This window comes from Fusarium musae, chromosome 6 (genome assembly GCF_019915245.1).
Source record: "Fusarium musae strain F31 chromosome 6, whole genome shotgun sequence".
Classification (NCBI taxonomy): Eukaryota; Fungi; Ascomycota; class Sordariomycetes; order Hypocreales; family Nectriaceae; genus Fusarium; species Fusarium musae.
In genome coordinates this window covers 1,609,102-1,623,490 of record NC_058392.1, presented here as the reverse complement: position 1 = coordinate 1,623,490, position 14,389 = coordinate 1,609,102, and the positions used below count along the sequence as shown (strand labels likewise).

The window sequence follows — 14,389 nt, the reverse complement described above, 5'->3', positions numbered from 1 at the left end:
GTGAGGAGAGGGAACTGTTGGGCCTGTATGGTCACACAGGCCAGGCGGTTAAGGCACAGAATTATAACCAGGAAAGACTTCAATCATGCCGTTAGCCTAGACTTTCTCTCCGGACTTACTATCAAGGTTGAGAATAGTACATCATGTTCAGAGTTCTGTTTGCAATAACTCATCGTTGGTTCTCAGTCCATAACTATAGGTACCTAGAATAGTTCTTATCTCTTCTCTCGCCGGCTTAACTACCCCCCCCCCCCCTGTTCCTCTTCTGTTTCAGACTATTTCGCCTTGCCAGGATCGCTTACGCTCTCAGCTCAAAATCGAACAAGGTTTTTAAGAAGCTAAGTCGTTTTCAGCAGAGCTTCTCACCAGTCCTTGACTCCTTGGGGAGCAAGAGGACTGGGGACTCAAGAAGAGGATGCGGATGCTAATAATAAACTAAACTCAGCAAAGAGTCCCCCACAACTCCCCAAAGCTTGGGAAACCGAACCCCGGGTTAATCAGCAGGAGGAGGCTATAGGCGCTGTTATCATCCACAGAGCCGCATAGCTTGTCACAGAGAATCAGCTTTGGAATGATGCCCAAGTCCGAATGTCTAAAAGGAATTCAGGCATGCCTCGAAAAGAAAGAGATGAATAACACATTCTCTTAATCAGATAGGTAGGGAACCCGACCTGATCAGCACAGAAAATAAGCTACATGCGACTTCGCGGGGATAGATGCCTTAGAAACTACATCAACCATCAGATTCAGGATAGGTTCAACGAGTCATCAGCTTGTCTGGGTTCGGACTACACTTTCTGAATATGCCAAGAGGCTTGCGCGTGAGAATCCCGCTGAGTGGAACGATTACCTTGATGCGTACCATCAGAAGATCACAGACCCCAAGGCATTCATCCTTAACCATGATGACAATGAGCAGCATGCCCGCCAACTCCTCATCTAGGCCGCCAGTTTAACAGTCATCGTTGGCTGTACGCCGGTTGCCTTCGGTCAGATCAAAAACCACACTGGGCTTGAGTACAACTTTATTGACCTCAATGAAGCCGCTGGAATGCCAGAATCATTGTCTCTCATCCCTGTGGCGAAATGTCCGAGGCATCATTTCTTTTTGTCGGAGACAATAAGTAATTCGGGCCCGTCGTGGCGACATTGGACCGCAAGGACTGGCAGTCGTTCTTTGGCCTTCAGCATGCCACAAGCTTGTTTGAACGCATTAAGAAATCAGACGCCCTGCTGTTTAGGTTGAAGTCCAATTACTGCGCCCATGGAAAAGCTGCCGATTTCATGGAAAGTTGATATAAAGATTTAGGTAACTTAGTATAAGTTTAGGATACCTTTTGCTAGGTTTAGGATAACTTTTGTGAGGTTTAGGATACCTTTTGCTAGGCTTCAGATAGGTACCTTTGCTAAATTTAGGATACTATTTGCTAAGTTTATTTTGCCCCCGAAGGACAGTCAATTGTCTTTCAATTCGTTTCCTGGTCCCATCTTAGGACCGTCTGTTACGACACATTAGAGGCACTTCCAATCTTTCGGGCCCAGTGTAGATATCACGTGACATCTGACGCACCGGGGCCGGTACAGGTATTGGCTCCCGAAGTAGATACTCTTGGTACGTAATCCCGTCAGGAGGGCCATCAGCCTCCTGTGGCTATGCTTGTTGCGTCTCTCGTGGCGTAAAGTCACAGGGGGCACCCTTCCTTCAACCAACATGGGATCCGATTCCTGGAATTGCATATGACGATATCCTCATCATTCACGTTGGGATCATCAACTTTCAATCACGGGCTTATCTTATCATCGCTGACTACCTTACGGTCAGATTCAATTCCACGTTCAAACGGCCGCAACCGTTCCACCAGATACAGCGCCATAGGGGACCTCCGTATCTTTAGGTCAGTCGCTGGTAGAGCCCACTAGAGTTGGAATTGCCTGGCGGACCAGAGCCAAACCCAAAGTCAAAGTCAAAGCCAAAGCCCACACCAAATAACCTAAGCAGAGGTAGATCCAGAGGGGGATGGCCTCTTTAAGTAAGCCGCATCCCCACAAGGTTCGCATTTCCGGTGCATTACGCGGGCCATTTCGAGTATATATATTCTCTGGCATCTAGCTTCGGCGATATTGCAACCAGCACCCATTCACTCACTGCAGTCTCATTACGGAGGTCTGTCGTAAGATTAGATACCGTCACAGTTACGCTCAAGCGAGCTCGCTATATCCCTACCTACCTTACCCATATAGTCGTAGCTTAGGCATTGCGAATCCTTAAGAGAGGGAATATCCTGACAATCTTTGCTAACATGGGCTTTCTCAAACCTGAAGTTGGCAAGGCCCGGAAGGTAAGGATTTATCGCAATATTCAAATTCAACTCAGGTTAACTCGTACTCCAGCCAAAATTCGACCTTCACCTCAAGGTACATCCAGCCACTCTATGAGGAAACCTTGACTTATACTTCCTAGATTTACGACCTCAACAACGTGCCGCTCGTTTCTGGTCAGGCCTTTGTCAAATGGCACCTCTCTCATTCAATGACCGCGGAGCATCGCGGGCGCACGCAGAAATGCCCTATCGCCAACCACAGAGTTGAATGGGGCTTCGTCACCGCAATACCCTCTATCCGTATATCGATAGACCGCAATAACAACCTTACCGAATGTCTCATGGAGTTTGAGGTCATACAGGAATTTGGCTTGACAGAAAAGGTCACCCTTGGTATTGTTCGCCTGAACCTGAGTGAGTACGTGGAAGAGAGCGAGGCCTTCGTCAAGGATGTCGCATCGCCTGGTCGCATGCGTAGTAACAGTATGGGAGTCAGCCCGACAAGGGGTGGTACATCACGGCCGCGCCGTGATTCAGATGTTGTCGAGGATGGCATCGTGAGGAGATATCTCATGCAGGATAGCAAAGTCAACAGTACGTTGAAGATTAGTATCCTCATGATCCAGGTCGACGGCGAACGGAGTTACGTAGCTCCTCCTCTGAAAACGGCTCCCGTCTTTGGAGGAATTGGAGGCATCATGAGCGAGGCAATAGAGGATGACGCTGGGCGTAAGTTGAACTGGTTCGTTCCATATCATTCCGTGCTGCTGACAATATATAGCAATTGCTGCCGCGGTCCCCAACTTGTCTAAGCCTCGCGACGCCGCTGAGCTCCAAGACCTATACCGAAGCGTTCTCGCTGCCTCGTGGAGCCGGCAACCGAACGAGCACTCCGCTGAAGAGGTCATTGAGGACATTTTCAACGGAGGTAACGGCTGGAAAACTAAACCTCATAATGCTTCGCCTGTCACTGATGGAGAAGACGATGGCGACGATATGGGTCCACGTGATACCATCCGAGCCCGCGATACTCGCCGTATAACTCATAATCTCCTTCACCCTCATCACCATCATCACCACCACTCACACAGAACTGCTTCACCTTCGCACAACCACCAAAATAACGGCCCAGCTGGCTCCTCACATCGCCGCACACCAAGTAACTCGAGTGACAAGAGCTTCTCCACAGTTACAGTTACTCCGTCGAACCGACGCAAAGGTGTACGCATTCATGAGCACCACCTCGACCACGCGCGTAGCATGGCGAGCATGACATCTACTATGACACTTGATAGCGACCTAATGCGCGAAGTGAGTTATAAAGGAACCCGCGAGGTTAGAGAGGATGATATGCGAAACGACCTTATAGCTTGGCGATTACCGGGTGATGGTAACCAGGTAATGTGAAGAGAGGGCCTAATTTAGACGTCGAAACTGAGCTTGTTCACGGCCTCGAAGAGGTGGCTGGAGTTCTTGATTGTTTAATCATGTTGCCTGGATGGCTTCCGCCGAAATGGTTCGACATTATTCTTGTAAATGTTAAAAGTTTTGTTTCAATTCATCCCTGACAAACCTCTATTGTGTCCTCTAGAATCTACCAATAATCCCGTGCTTTTTGCATGCCAACCCACCCCCCTTTATAAACCCACTCATAAAATCATTGCGGCTTTTCAATCAAAGTTCCTGCTTTTGAGTCCAGCGCTTCCAGACTTAGATGTTTCCTCGCACACCACCCTTGCCGCCAACTTCCCGGGCTGTGACGGTGACGCCTAGATCAGCTAGAACGTTAATCGTGACTTCAACCTTGCCACCAGCCTTGACGCCCTTGATGGCGGCCTCGGCAAGAGGGTTGCCGATCTTCCAGATCTTCTCCCGAGTCTCCTCTTCCTCTTCATCAGAATCATCAAAATCGGAGTCGTCTTCATCCTTGTCTTCATTCTCCTCCTTAGCCTTAGGCTCAGGCTTGGTGACCTTGATGTGGGTGTTACCCTCAACAATCTTAACAAGAACATCGCCACCTTCCTTAGGAGCAGGAATATGGATAGTGCGACGGGCAGGGGCGGCGGTCTCAGGGGCAATGATGGGGGTGAAGACATCCTCGCCGTCAGCACCCACGGTGATAACACCAATAGCATTGGAGATGTGCTTGACAGTGGTGACAGCAGGGTGAGTGGACTGCTCGATATCGGCGGCCTCGTACTCCTGGATCAAAGAGGCCTGGAGGGCAGCTCCGCGAGCAAGGAGCTCAGAAGGGTTGATGGCGGACACGCTCGTGGCGGGAGCCTGAATATCGGTAGTCTCAGGGAAGATACCACGGAGGTTGTTAGCAATACGAGGGGTGTGAGCAGTACCTCCTGACAGAATAACCTCGTCGATGTCAAGAACATCGAGACCGGCCTTCTTGACAACACCCTCAATGAGTCGATTAAAGCCCTCGAAAACCTTGCGAGCAACCATCTCGTATCGTATCCTGTTGATAGTAACAGAGAAATCGAAACCATCCGCCAAGCTCTCGACGCTGAACTGAGCGTTGCTTCCCAGGCTCAGAGCTCGCTTGGTAGCCTCAGACTCAAGGCGAAGCTTTGCAAGACTGCGAGTGTTGTTTCGGGGGTCGATGTTGTGCTTCTTTTGGAACTCCTTAGCAAAGTGGTCCATAAGAGCATTGTCCAGATGAACACCGGCAAACTCGTAATCGTGAGCAGTGGCGAGGATAGTGTAGAGACCACCTCTTGAAGCAACGACGGCAACATCTGAGCGAGTGCCACCCAGGTCGGCAACAACAATAATCTTATCCTCGATCTTGGCCTCAGGACGGGCATCGTAAGCCAGAACGGCGGCGACAGGGTCAGAAATAAGCTGGAGGATCTCGATGTCGGCATCGTTGGCGGCCTTGATCAGGGCCTCTCGCTGCTTCTCGGTGAAGTTTGTGGGAACGGTAACAACGGCAGAGGTGACCTTCTTGCCCAGGTAGTCGGAGGCAGAACCCACAAGCCGTCGCAGGTATCGAGTAGTGGCCTCTGAAACAGAAACGGTCGAAGTCTCTTCCTCATTCTTGTCCTTGACGGAGAAAGCGACGGTGCCAGACACATCCTTGGGGTGGGCGGAGGCGTGAGAGTGGGTAGGGTCGATGGACTTGAATCTGAAGGCATCTTGTCAGTGTCCTTGGTTCCAGAATTGGGGCTGTGGCGGAAAGGTCGCGTACTCTTGGCCGAGGAAGTCTCGAAAGTTGGCGATGGTGTTATCGGGGTTGCGAACGAGGAAGTTCTTGGCCTGTCCACCGTAGTACTCATCGCCGTCGACGTAAGACAGAACGGTGGGAATTTGTCGGTCTATCAAGCAGCTAACAGTCAGCACGCGACCTAGTGACAGTATCACGGGGCACAGCTCAAATCGGTCTATAACATACCTCCATCCTCGTTGGCAATCACCTCGGCCTTGTCGTCAACAGTATAGGCAATGGAACTGTTGGAGTTACCAAAGGTAATACCAATGGCAACTCGATCGCCAGGCTCAGGGCCCTTGGCTCCAGCGTTGTCACTCATTAGGTCGGTCGGAAGGGAGTTTTGTGAATGCGTATGGAAAGGAAGAGATAGTCAAGACTCTGTGCTTCTGTCGAGTTGAGGTTCAAAGGTGTCAAGATTTTGGAGGGCGAGTGCAAGTTGGTGATGGATGTTAGTGGGGCTTCTTTTCTTTTCCCTCAGAGATTGGAAAAAAACTGCCCGCTAATCGCATCGCCCACATTTTTCTTGATCGGCCACTGATAGGTATTCACGTTATCGTTATCGGTTCTCCACATGCCGCCTTTGCTCATGGTTTTGAAGTTGTCACATCGGAGTTCCAGCTTTTAACTGTCACATTTCGAAGCATTACTCGTCAAATTTCCCATCATGGCATCTGATGCGGTGTTCGTACTGCCAGGCGATATCATTGATCCGTCTCTTATTCCTTCACATCCTAAGAAGCCTCTGCGGCTCGGTCCTGGCCTACGACATGTGCCTCCCAACGACATCGTTCCCACAGTCGCTGGCCAACTTGTAACTGATCGGCAAAAGAATGCAATTCGTGTAGAGAATGCTCGAGGAAAGGTTCGCCTCTGAATTTACTCCAGGCCGTAGACCGTCGACTAACCAATCGACAGTATACCCCTCGCGTCGGTGAGCTCGTCATCGGGACCGTCCAGCGCAGCGCTGCCGACTTATTCTATGTTACTCTCTCCGACTATACCGCGCCTGCTCTTCTACCACAACTTTCTTTCGAAGGCGCCACGAAGAAGACCCGTCCTCAGCTTACCGCGGGTGCACTGGTGTACGCACGGATTGCTCTCGCCAACCGCCACATGGACCCAGAGATCGAATGCGTATCTTCTTCAACAGGAAAATCCGAGGGTCTGGGCCCTTTAACAGGCGGAATGCTCTACACCGTGTCACTTGGGATGGCTCGACGTCTGATGATGCCCAAGAGTGTGCAAGAAGGCCAGGTTGTGGTGCTGGAAGAGCTCGGCAACGCGGGCCTTCAATTTGAGACAGCTACAGGACGCAATGGCAAGTTCTGGGTTGACAGTGAAAATGTGAAAACGGTCATCGCTGTTGGGAGGGCAGTACTGGAGACTGATGAGAAGAGATTAGATGTCGAAGAACAGAAGAAGCTTGTCAGGAAAATCATCAAAGACCTAAGCTGAATGGAGCGAGCATGTGCCGGAAACCATGATGCCCAATAGCACCCTTTGTATTGGAATAGTTCATTTGTACACTGTCGAATTAATAGATACCCAAGAACGAACACGCCTGGCTCGTCCGTTGCTAGACGAATATGTGTTTTCCCATGACCTAACGCCCGAATAGTCCTACATGTCCTAACATTGATTTTTGTGCTGATTCCTTGACTTCTAATACCCAAATATGCCAACTTTGAACGAGTGTAAGAATCAAATGGCTGTAATGAAAAAGGAAAGTAAGTAAACAGAGAGCCCAGCAAAAGTGCTAAGGCTTGTCAGTCAGTGGCCGATTTAGATGGCACATAGTACAATGCAAGATGCGGCGGGCATATCCCATATCTACAGCAGCAAATAAGATGAAGTCGCGAGCAGGTGTCCTTATGTGCCGCCCATCTCCTGGTCGACTTCCACAGGTTCTGGGAGGTCTCTCTGATCCACGTTGTGAATCTTTGTCATATGTCGTTTCCAGTTATCCTTGCGAGGGAACCCCTTTCCCCCTTGCCTTGAATAGTCGCAGCCTTGCACAGCGCAGTGGAACTTTTTCTTTCTCTCATGTCGATCATTGACATGCCGCTGGAGATGTGTCTTAGTCCCGAATCCCTTGCCACAGTTTGGATAAGGGCATTTGTGATCTTTCGTATGATATCGTTGATGATGCCTGTTGGGTCAATGAGCGAGTTGGATCAGTCAGGCAAAGAAAAGCTTACTTGAGTTTGTGCGGCTGGTCGAACACCTGGTTACAGCCAGGTTCATCACATGCGTGTGAACCATTGCTTGGTGACGGGTTGCTCACAGTGTTTCCTGGTGACACACTATGTCGGTAGTCGGAAGATGTACCAGAATGAGGTGAAGGGGTATCAAGCTGTGTCGCAGGTGTACTGAGCGATGAAGGGTTGGTGAATGCCGGTCCAGGCAAGGGGGTAGACGCATCAGAGGGATAGCTGGGGTGTCGAATACTACTGTCGGGTAGAGGACTCAAGCGGTTGGCCGTTGGAATTTCAGACATAGAGATATCCTGATTGTCATCGACCTCCTCCGTTTTAAACGCTATTTGACTCTGGGTCGGTGTAGGTGAGTGAACTATGGGCACAGGCTGGGGTTGAGGATCACTAGGAGGGAGGGCTAACGGCGACGGCGAGTCCACAGGTCCTTCATGCGTGGCAGGCCCTGCCGAGGGGGGTGGCTGGTTAGGTGAGGATTGCGATACATATAATTGGTAGTCGTTCCTGTGCCATACTTCGGTTTCTGTCGATGCAGGCATGATATCCATGGGATTCACGGTACCAGGAGCGGGATGGCTAGGAGGGGATTGGGACGCGTTGAAGTTGAAAGTGATCGGTGGGGAATCTGGGGGACTTTGCACAGCCCCCTTTGGCAGGGTAGATGGTAAAGCGATCGGGGAGCCCAAGGCTTGGGTAGCCGAAGGTACAGGCAAAGAATCGGTCGCCGGAGCAGTCATGTCAGTAGGAGACTCGGTCGGTCGTCCTGCTGTAGTGATCCGTTGAAAACTTCCATCCTGTGCTCTGGGTACGCTATCGAGGTTTTCAGCCAGGGATTGCGATGTTGGTGAGTTAAGAGACTGGTCGCGCGTGCTCTTGCGACTAAACATATGTTTTAAATTATATCTCAAGGAGCTCCCATGCGACCATGAGCGTTCAGGCTGAGGTCGGGGCTCCTCAGTCGAATACATGCCAAATGCCTCCGAGGGGACGGATGGGCTATAGTAATCCGCACTGGTCCCATTAAGAACAGCACGGGGTGCATCACCAATAGACTGCGGCATGTACTCTTCATGATGATTCTCATCGGAGCCGAACGGTGCTGAGCGCGGTATTGAGTCGTCGGCGGCAGTTGGCTGAGCATTTCCAAAGCCATAATTTGTGTCGATTCGAGGAACGTAGTCCGGTTGACCTTGTCCATTGGTTTGCTGCAAAAATCCATCGTGGGCTGTCCAATTCAAGTCTTTGACAGATCCATCAACTCCCCCACGCGTATTTTCTGCTGAAGGTTTGAAAGAGTCTTGTGAGGACAGGCGGCGTTGATTATCATCTATCCCTGGGGCTCCAGTTGCTGGAACTTCGCAAATCTCTAGGTCGTTCGTGTGAGGGGGGCCGTGGAGAGATGTTTGTTTTCGGCGTCTGATGCGGCGGATGATAAAGGGATACGAGCAAAGAACAACAAGCGCAATGCCCACGATAACACCAACAACAACACCCGCGATTCCTCCATCGCTGAGCTGGCGTTTCAACACGACGCCTCTGGTTTCGAGATTACTCATCGCATGGCTCTTCCTCCGACTTAGACATCGCAGAGTATCCATCTAATTGGACCACGCCAGGTTCGAGGAATAAGTGGCGGATGGGGAAGTAGCCAGCAGCAGCCGGCAAGAGCTGATGGTAGCTGAGAACTGGGACAGCTGATCGAGTGGTGATGCTTCTTTTCGTATTGCTGGGTTAGGTTAATGGGGCGGGGTGGCCGGTATAACACTGGGTGCTCGGGTCTTGGTCTTGGTCTTGGTCTTGGTCTTGGTCTTGGGAGGCCGCCGTCGCAGTCGCGCGAGACACAGCGAGCCCCGTGGAAGGCTTGTGCTTTGTTGAAAGGGTCCAGCCGATGAATCGGAAGATATGGTGGGGATTAAGGGATGATCACTTTAAGTGTTAGGAAGTTAGTGTACTCATGATCAATCGTTGTGAGAGACAGATTCATGCATGAGTGAGATGCAATGTCATGGCGGAATCCGGGGAGTGGTCGTCAGCGGCCAAGCGCAAAGCGACCACCTTCTGACAATTGGTTTTTATCGCGCCTTTTCAGGGCTCCTAACGTCTTCAACTGCCCATGGCCCCTGGGGGTAAGAAAACCTTCAGCGCTGTAAGGGGGTATCAAAAATAATTAGTCCATGACTCACGACGTTTACAGTGACTAATGCCCGTTTGTTTTTGTCTTGAGAATAGAGATCATCAGTTTTCTTGTATCCCCTTGCCAGATTAAAGTAGCTCAACGGAGGCGATATTTCATTGGACATGGGCGGTCATTTAGGCCCCTCTTCCCGCCCGAAGCTCCGTCAGTCTAAGCCACACTCATCTTGACTTTGTCAACTCACCCCTGGCGTCATCAGGGTCACCCAGTTTCAACACAATTTACGATTCAATCACTTGTTTGGCTTCAACAGTCCTGTCTATAATTTTCAGCTTACCTACTTCATTTACTACGTCAGGATCGTTTCTCTTGATCTGTCTCACCTTGTTTCCTTTTGGTTGAAGATGAGCAGCATCAGCAACAATCACATCGTCACATCGGGAGGCCATGTCACTGTTCCTTGTTTTCATTCGACCGCGGGTTTCGTCAAGCAGCAGCTGGTCTCAAGCTACTGGCCCCATAATGCCGATGATAATTTGCAGCCAAGTCCTATAAATAAATGCATTTGTGAATACGTAGGTATCGAGAGAGCAATGATTACTCAAAGAACTGTCAAATTGGCTGCATAATGTCCTCCTTGCTGAAACCTCGCGGTGGGCTACCATTAGATCTGATAGCTCTGTATTTGGAAGATGTTCTTATTCGCTGGCCCTACAAGCCAAGACTCAGCCCCGTCCTCTCCAGTGTTTGTGAGCGAGTGGGAGTAAGGCAAGGATCGAGAATTGCCATTTCGGATCAGTCTGCTGGCACTCATCGTGCGAGATTATTGTCATCCCGTTACTCTCGTCTCTGATAAGGTGTAATTATTACCCATCATATCAAATAGGATCCATGGCTGGGTTTGGATATTTATCAAGTCATGTATCTGTAATAAAATCGTGCAAATACAATAAATAATAATTAGTTACATTCAAAGAGTGGACCGATCTCTGATAAAAAGGATATCTTTATAATTCTCAGACCCTTGCAGCCAACCTTGGGCCATTGTTCTACGTACCTAGATCCATTAGACCCTTATTCTTGGCTTCTCTTCAATGGGAATATCCTGAGCTAATGCCGGTTTTCTCGAGTAAGCACTATCATTCCCTTCGCTAAACATTACCGTCACATTTACCATCGTCTCGCAAGCAGTGAAAACTCGGACATGAAGATTTATCCCAATTTCTCAATTCAACATTCATGCTTCACAAGATCCCCAATCTCGTTGCCAAGCCATGCCCCCACCACCCACAACACCGACCCCAGTGTGGCTCGATTGCCTCCAAGACACTACATACTAAGCTAGTCCATCGGGTATGGAGCACTGTGGCCTTGTTTTAACTTCATATCTTGACTGGAGGGGAGCGGGTAGCAATAATTGTCGACATTTCTCTTTCATTCAACATTTTTTTAGAAAAACGGTGTACAAGCTTCGATACACTTCGGCTTTGGCTCAACCCAACATCCTTTAATTAATAAAAATACAGACCCAATTTGTCCTATCAACCAACTGAACTTTAAGTGCTCAAACACAAACAGCTACAAACACCGAAAGACATGCTTCTCTTCATCATCCTCGAATTCCTCTCGAAGACTTCACAATCAGACCACGAATAAGCGGTCGTTCGCAACTGCATCCTCCCAGACCTTCGATGTGTAATCAGTTGGTACCCGCTTACCCTGACGGAAGCGAAAAGTCATTGCAGGGTGCATCAGGACAATTTCCGCTTGTCTGGCTCTGGTTATTGCCACGTTGAGGCGTTGTGCCTCATCCATGAAACCGGGCTTTGTGGTTCTCACCATATCGAGGAAAACCACATCTGCCTGATTACCTTGAGCCTTGTCTACTGTCAAGACTTCTGTCCTCTCCTGCCACTCAACTGGCCAACCTTTCACCACGTGTGCGTATTGACGCATCGAGACACTATATGGTGTCTCGATCATCACACGTCCAGGCTTCCCGTCTGTGATCGTTCGGAATGCCGCGTCCTGCAAAAGCTTTTTGACTTGAGCCAAGACCCAACGATGATTCACAGGGTTCCAGAAACTCTGACAATGGTTTTCCTCTTTGCTTTCCGAAAGGGCAACAACAGCCCGGTTCGCGTTCAATCTTTGTCCACTACCGAGAGCCTCAAGGTGTCGTCTCAGGTAGCTAACCGTTTCGGGGAACTGCTTCGATGATGGGTAACCAGATGACATCTTTCCGCCATAGAAGAGATCCGACGGCAGCTTGTGTAAGTTGCCGTGCGCTCGCTTGTTAATCAACAATGAACAATTGATCGCCCCCAGTCGATTGGCCCTTTCCATGAGACTAAGACGTAGCTGCTCAGAATATGGATTCATCTCAAGCCCTTTCTTCAAGGCATCGCGTGCATCGCCACTCTTCACAAAAGGTCGAGTCTGTTTGACATCACCTGTAAATATCCAAGCAATTGGCTCAAAGAAGGCGATAGGTATGAGCGTCGTGAGCTCTCTGGCGTGGGGTGCTTCATCCATAAATATGACATCCGGCTTAAAAAGCTTAGCGAAGCCGCCATAAGCGGCCACGGGTGTCGTGGCTATGAAGTCTGTCTGCTTCAAAACCGCGGTGTACAGTTTGGTAATTTCGTTCCGCAGACATTTCCAGTCGTCGTGGTGCAAGACTTCCTTAGCCTCCATTCGCGTGAGCACCTTCTTGAGCGCCACAAAGCCACCATGTTTGTGTTTCTCGTAGTACTCCCAGGCAGCTTCATCCAGCGTTGGCGCCTTGTTGGGGTTTCTTCCGTTCAAAGCCTTTGCGATGCTTCCAGTTGTCAAAAACTTTTTTGTGAAGTCTGCCTGCTGTTCACTGTCTTGTGCCTGGTTCGTGCCCAGTCTCTCGCTGTTCTTCATTTCATAAGGCCAGCCGTGCATTCGAATGATGCGAAGATGAAGGCCACACTCCTTGGCCAAGGTCCAGTAACGGTCCGCAGCATCATCGACAGTCTTATTGAGGTCGACGAGAAATAGAATGGGATTGTAACGCCTCTTCGCGCCTGGACGACGTACTGACTGAATCAGAGCAGAAACGACCATGTTCCATTCTGTCTTGCCCGCACCGGGACATCCATTCACAAAATAGAGACCGTTCGGTATGGTCTGTAATCCTTGAAATGCTGCCACGTGGTCCTTATTAAAGGATCGGAATCGTCGCAGAATGGCTCTCCGAACCCTATGGTCTGGGTGGTGCGGGTTCCTAAGGTGCGGGAAAATGTCGTGTAGGTTCACAACACTCGTGTTTGATCGCTTGAATTTCAGTATTGTCTCAAAAGCAGCCTTGCACTTTGGGCTGACCTGTCGACTTTCAATTTGGCAACCTCCAGTTAGGCGATATAGTGCAGCTAGTTCGGCCTCGTAGGTATTCGAAAACGTCTCCCATGTGATGAAGACATGTCGTTGACTCGTTGGATCCAATGTAATGTGTTCAAAGTTATCAAGTGCAGAGGCTGTCTTCATATGATCCATTAATTCGAGAACCTCCTGGTCACCTTCGTCGTTCTTCACCGCACGTGGCACTTGGATATTGAAGGCCGCACACTTCACGACTTCTGGTCCGACGATGGTCTCCATATCCTCATACGGATTTTTGACACGTGTTGCTGACAAGTTGACCAGAGAATAGGTCTTGTTCGAAAGATTTATTCTTTCTTCAAACTCGATGCGGAAGTTGTCAGTGAGCGCGGGAAAGATGACTTCTTCGCATTGCTTAGGGACCGGGACAAGGAGGAGCCAGGTCGTGGTGAAAGAATTGGCCAAGGAATCAATTTGGGCTATGGGCCAGGCCTTGAAGGGGGTTCGAAGATCATTAAACCGTTTTAATATAGTCTCTTCATTTCGTTGTTCGATCATGGTACCATTCTCGTGTCTATTCACATACTCGCTCACAGAAAGAGCGTACAATGGTTCCAGTGGCTTCTGAGAGCACAATGTCAGTGACATAATTTCTAGGGCCGGGTGACCCGAACTCACATTTCCAGAGGTAGAAACACTTCGTCCTACAGGGGCCGACACGATGGAAGCAGATGATGCCATATCGAATACTAACAAGACGTAATGAGACTCGTTAAAGTACCGAACGAAGAAGTTGACGATATAAAAAGCAAGAGTAGAAGTGGAAACGGAAACGGAAACGGAAACTCGGAGAATATGATCCCTCTGGTAGCTAATCTCAGGCAGAAGCTTGCAAAGAAGGATGAAGGGTAAAGAACGGGAGAGAAGGGAGGGTGAAGAAAAGAAGAGGGAAGGAGGAGCAGCGTTTGCACTCGCTGTTTGTTATTAGAAGAAGGTGCTCATGCCGGGCCACTGCGGCAGGCACCCGACGCGCTGCTCCGCACTGCGCGCCAGCTGTGAATCACTGTTAAAAACTGGAAGGGATTTCGAGGGCAAAGATGGGAGAGAGAGGGCAGTGACAGCAGGTGTTAGTTCAAAATCGGCTCTCTCT

The 14,389-nt window shown here is 49.7% G+C and overlaps 5 protein-coding genes across 5 annotated transcripts; 2 read left to right on the top strand and 3 right to left on the bottom strand.

Annotated features, from left to right (window-relative positions):
* Window positions 1-2,300: 2,300 nt before the first annotated feature.
* On the top strand, window positions 2,301-3,728 carry J7337_008373 (uncharacterized protein; the record flags this gene model as incomplete). Its single annotated transcript, XM_044825992.1, has 3 exons — window positions 2,301-2,339; window positions 2,462-3,050; window positions 3,103-3,728. The coding sequence occupies 3 exons, from the start codon at window positions 2,301-2,303 to the stop codon at window positions 3,726-3,728; spliced, it is 1,254 nt and encodes a 417-aa protein (XP_044678909.1).
* A 303-nt stretch (window positions 3,729-4,031) lies between these two features.
* Window positions 4,032-5,863, bottom strand: J7337_008372 (uncharacterized protein; the record flags this gene model as incomplete). The annotated part of the gene is made up of 3 exons (XM_044825991.1): window positions 4,032-5,460; window positions 5,524-5,650; window positions 5,728-5,863. 3 exons carry the CDS (start codon window positions 5,861-5,863, stop codon window positions 4,032-4,034), a joined length of 1,692 nt encoding a protein of 563 aa, XP_044678908.1.
* Window positions 5,864-6,208: 345 nt separating this feature from the next.
* Window positions 6,209-6,999, top strand: J7337_008371 (uncharacterized protein; the record flags this gene model as incomplete). Its single annotated transcript, XM_044825990.1, has 2 exons — window positions 6,209-6,406; window positions 6,460-6,999. The coding sequence occupies 2 exons, from the start codon at window positions 6,209-6,211 to the stop codon at window positions 6,997-6,999; spliced, it is 738 nt and encodes a 245-aa protein (XP_044678907.1).
* Window positions 7,000-7,738: 739 nt separating this feature from the next.
* On the bottom strand, window positions 7,739-9,313 carry J7337_008370 (uncharacterized protein; the record flags this gene model as incomplete). The annotated part of the gene is made up of 1 exon (XM_044825989.1): window positions 7,739-9,313. One exon carries the CDS (start codon window positions 9,311-9,313, stop codon window positions 7,739-7,741), a length of 1,575 nt encoding a protein of 524 aa, XP_044678906.1.
* A 2,219-nt stretch (window positions 9,314-11,532) lies between these two features.
* J7337_008369 (uncharacterized protein) lies at window positions 11,533-13,887 on the bottom strand (the record flags this gene model as incomplete). The annotated part of the gene is made up of 1 exon (XM_044825988.1): window positions 11,533-13,887. One exon carries the CDS (start codon window positions 13,885-13,887, stop codon window positions 11,533-11,535), a length of 2,355 nt encoding a protein of 784 aa, XP_044678905.1.
* Between the last annotated feature and the right edge of the window lie 502 nt (window positions 13,888-14,389).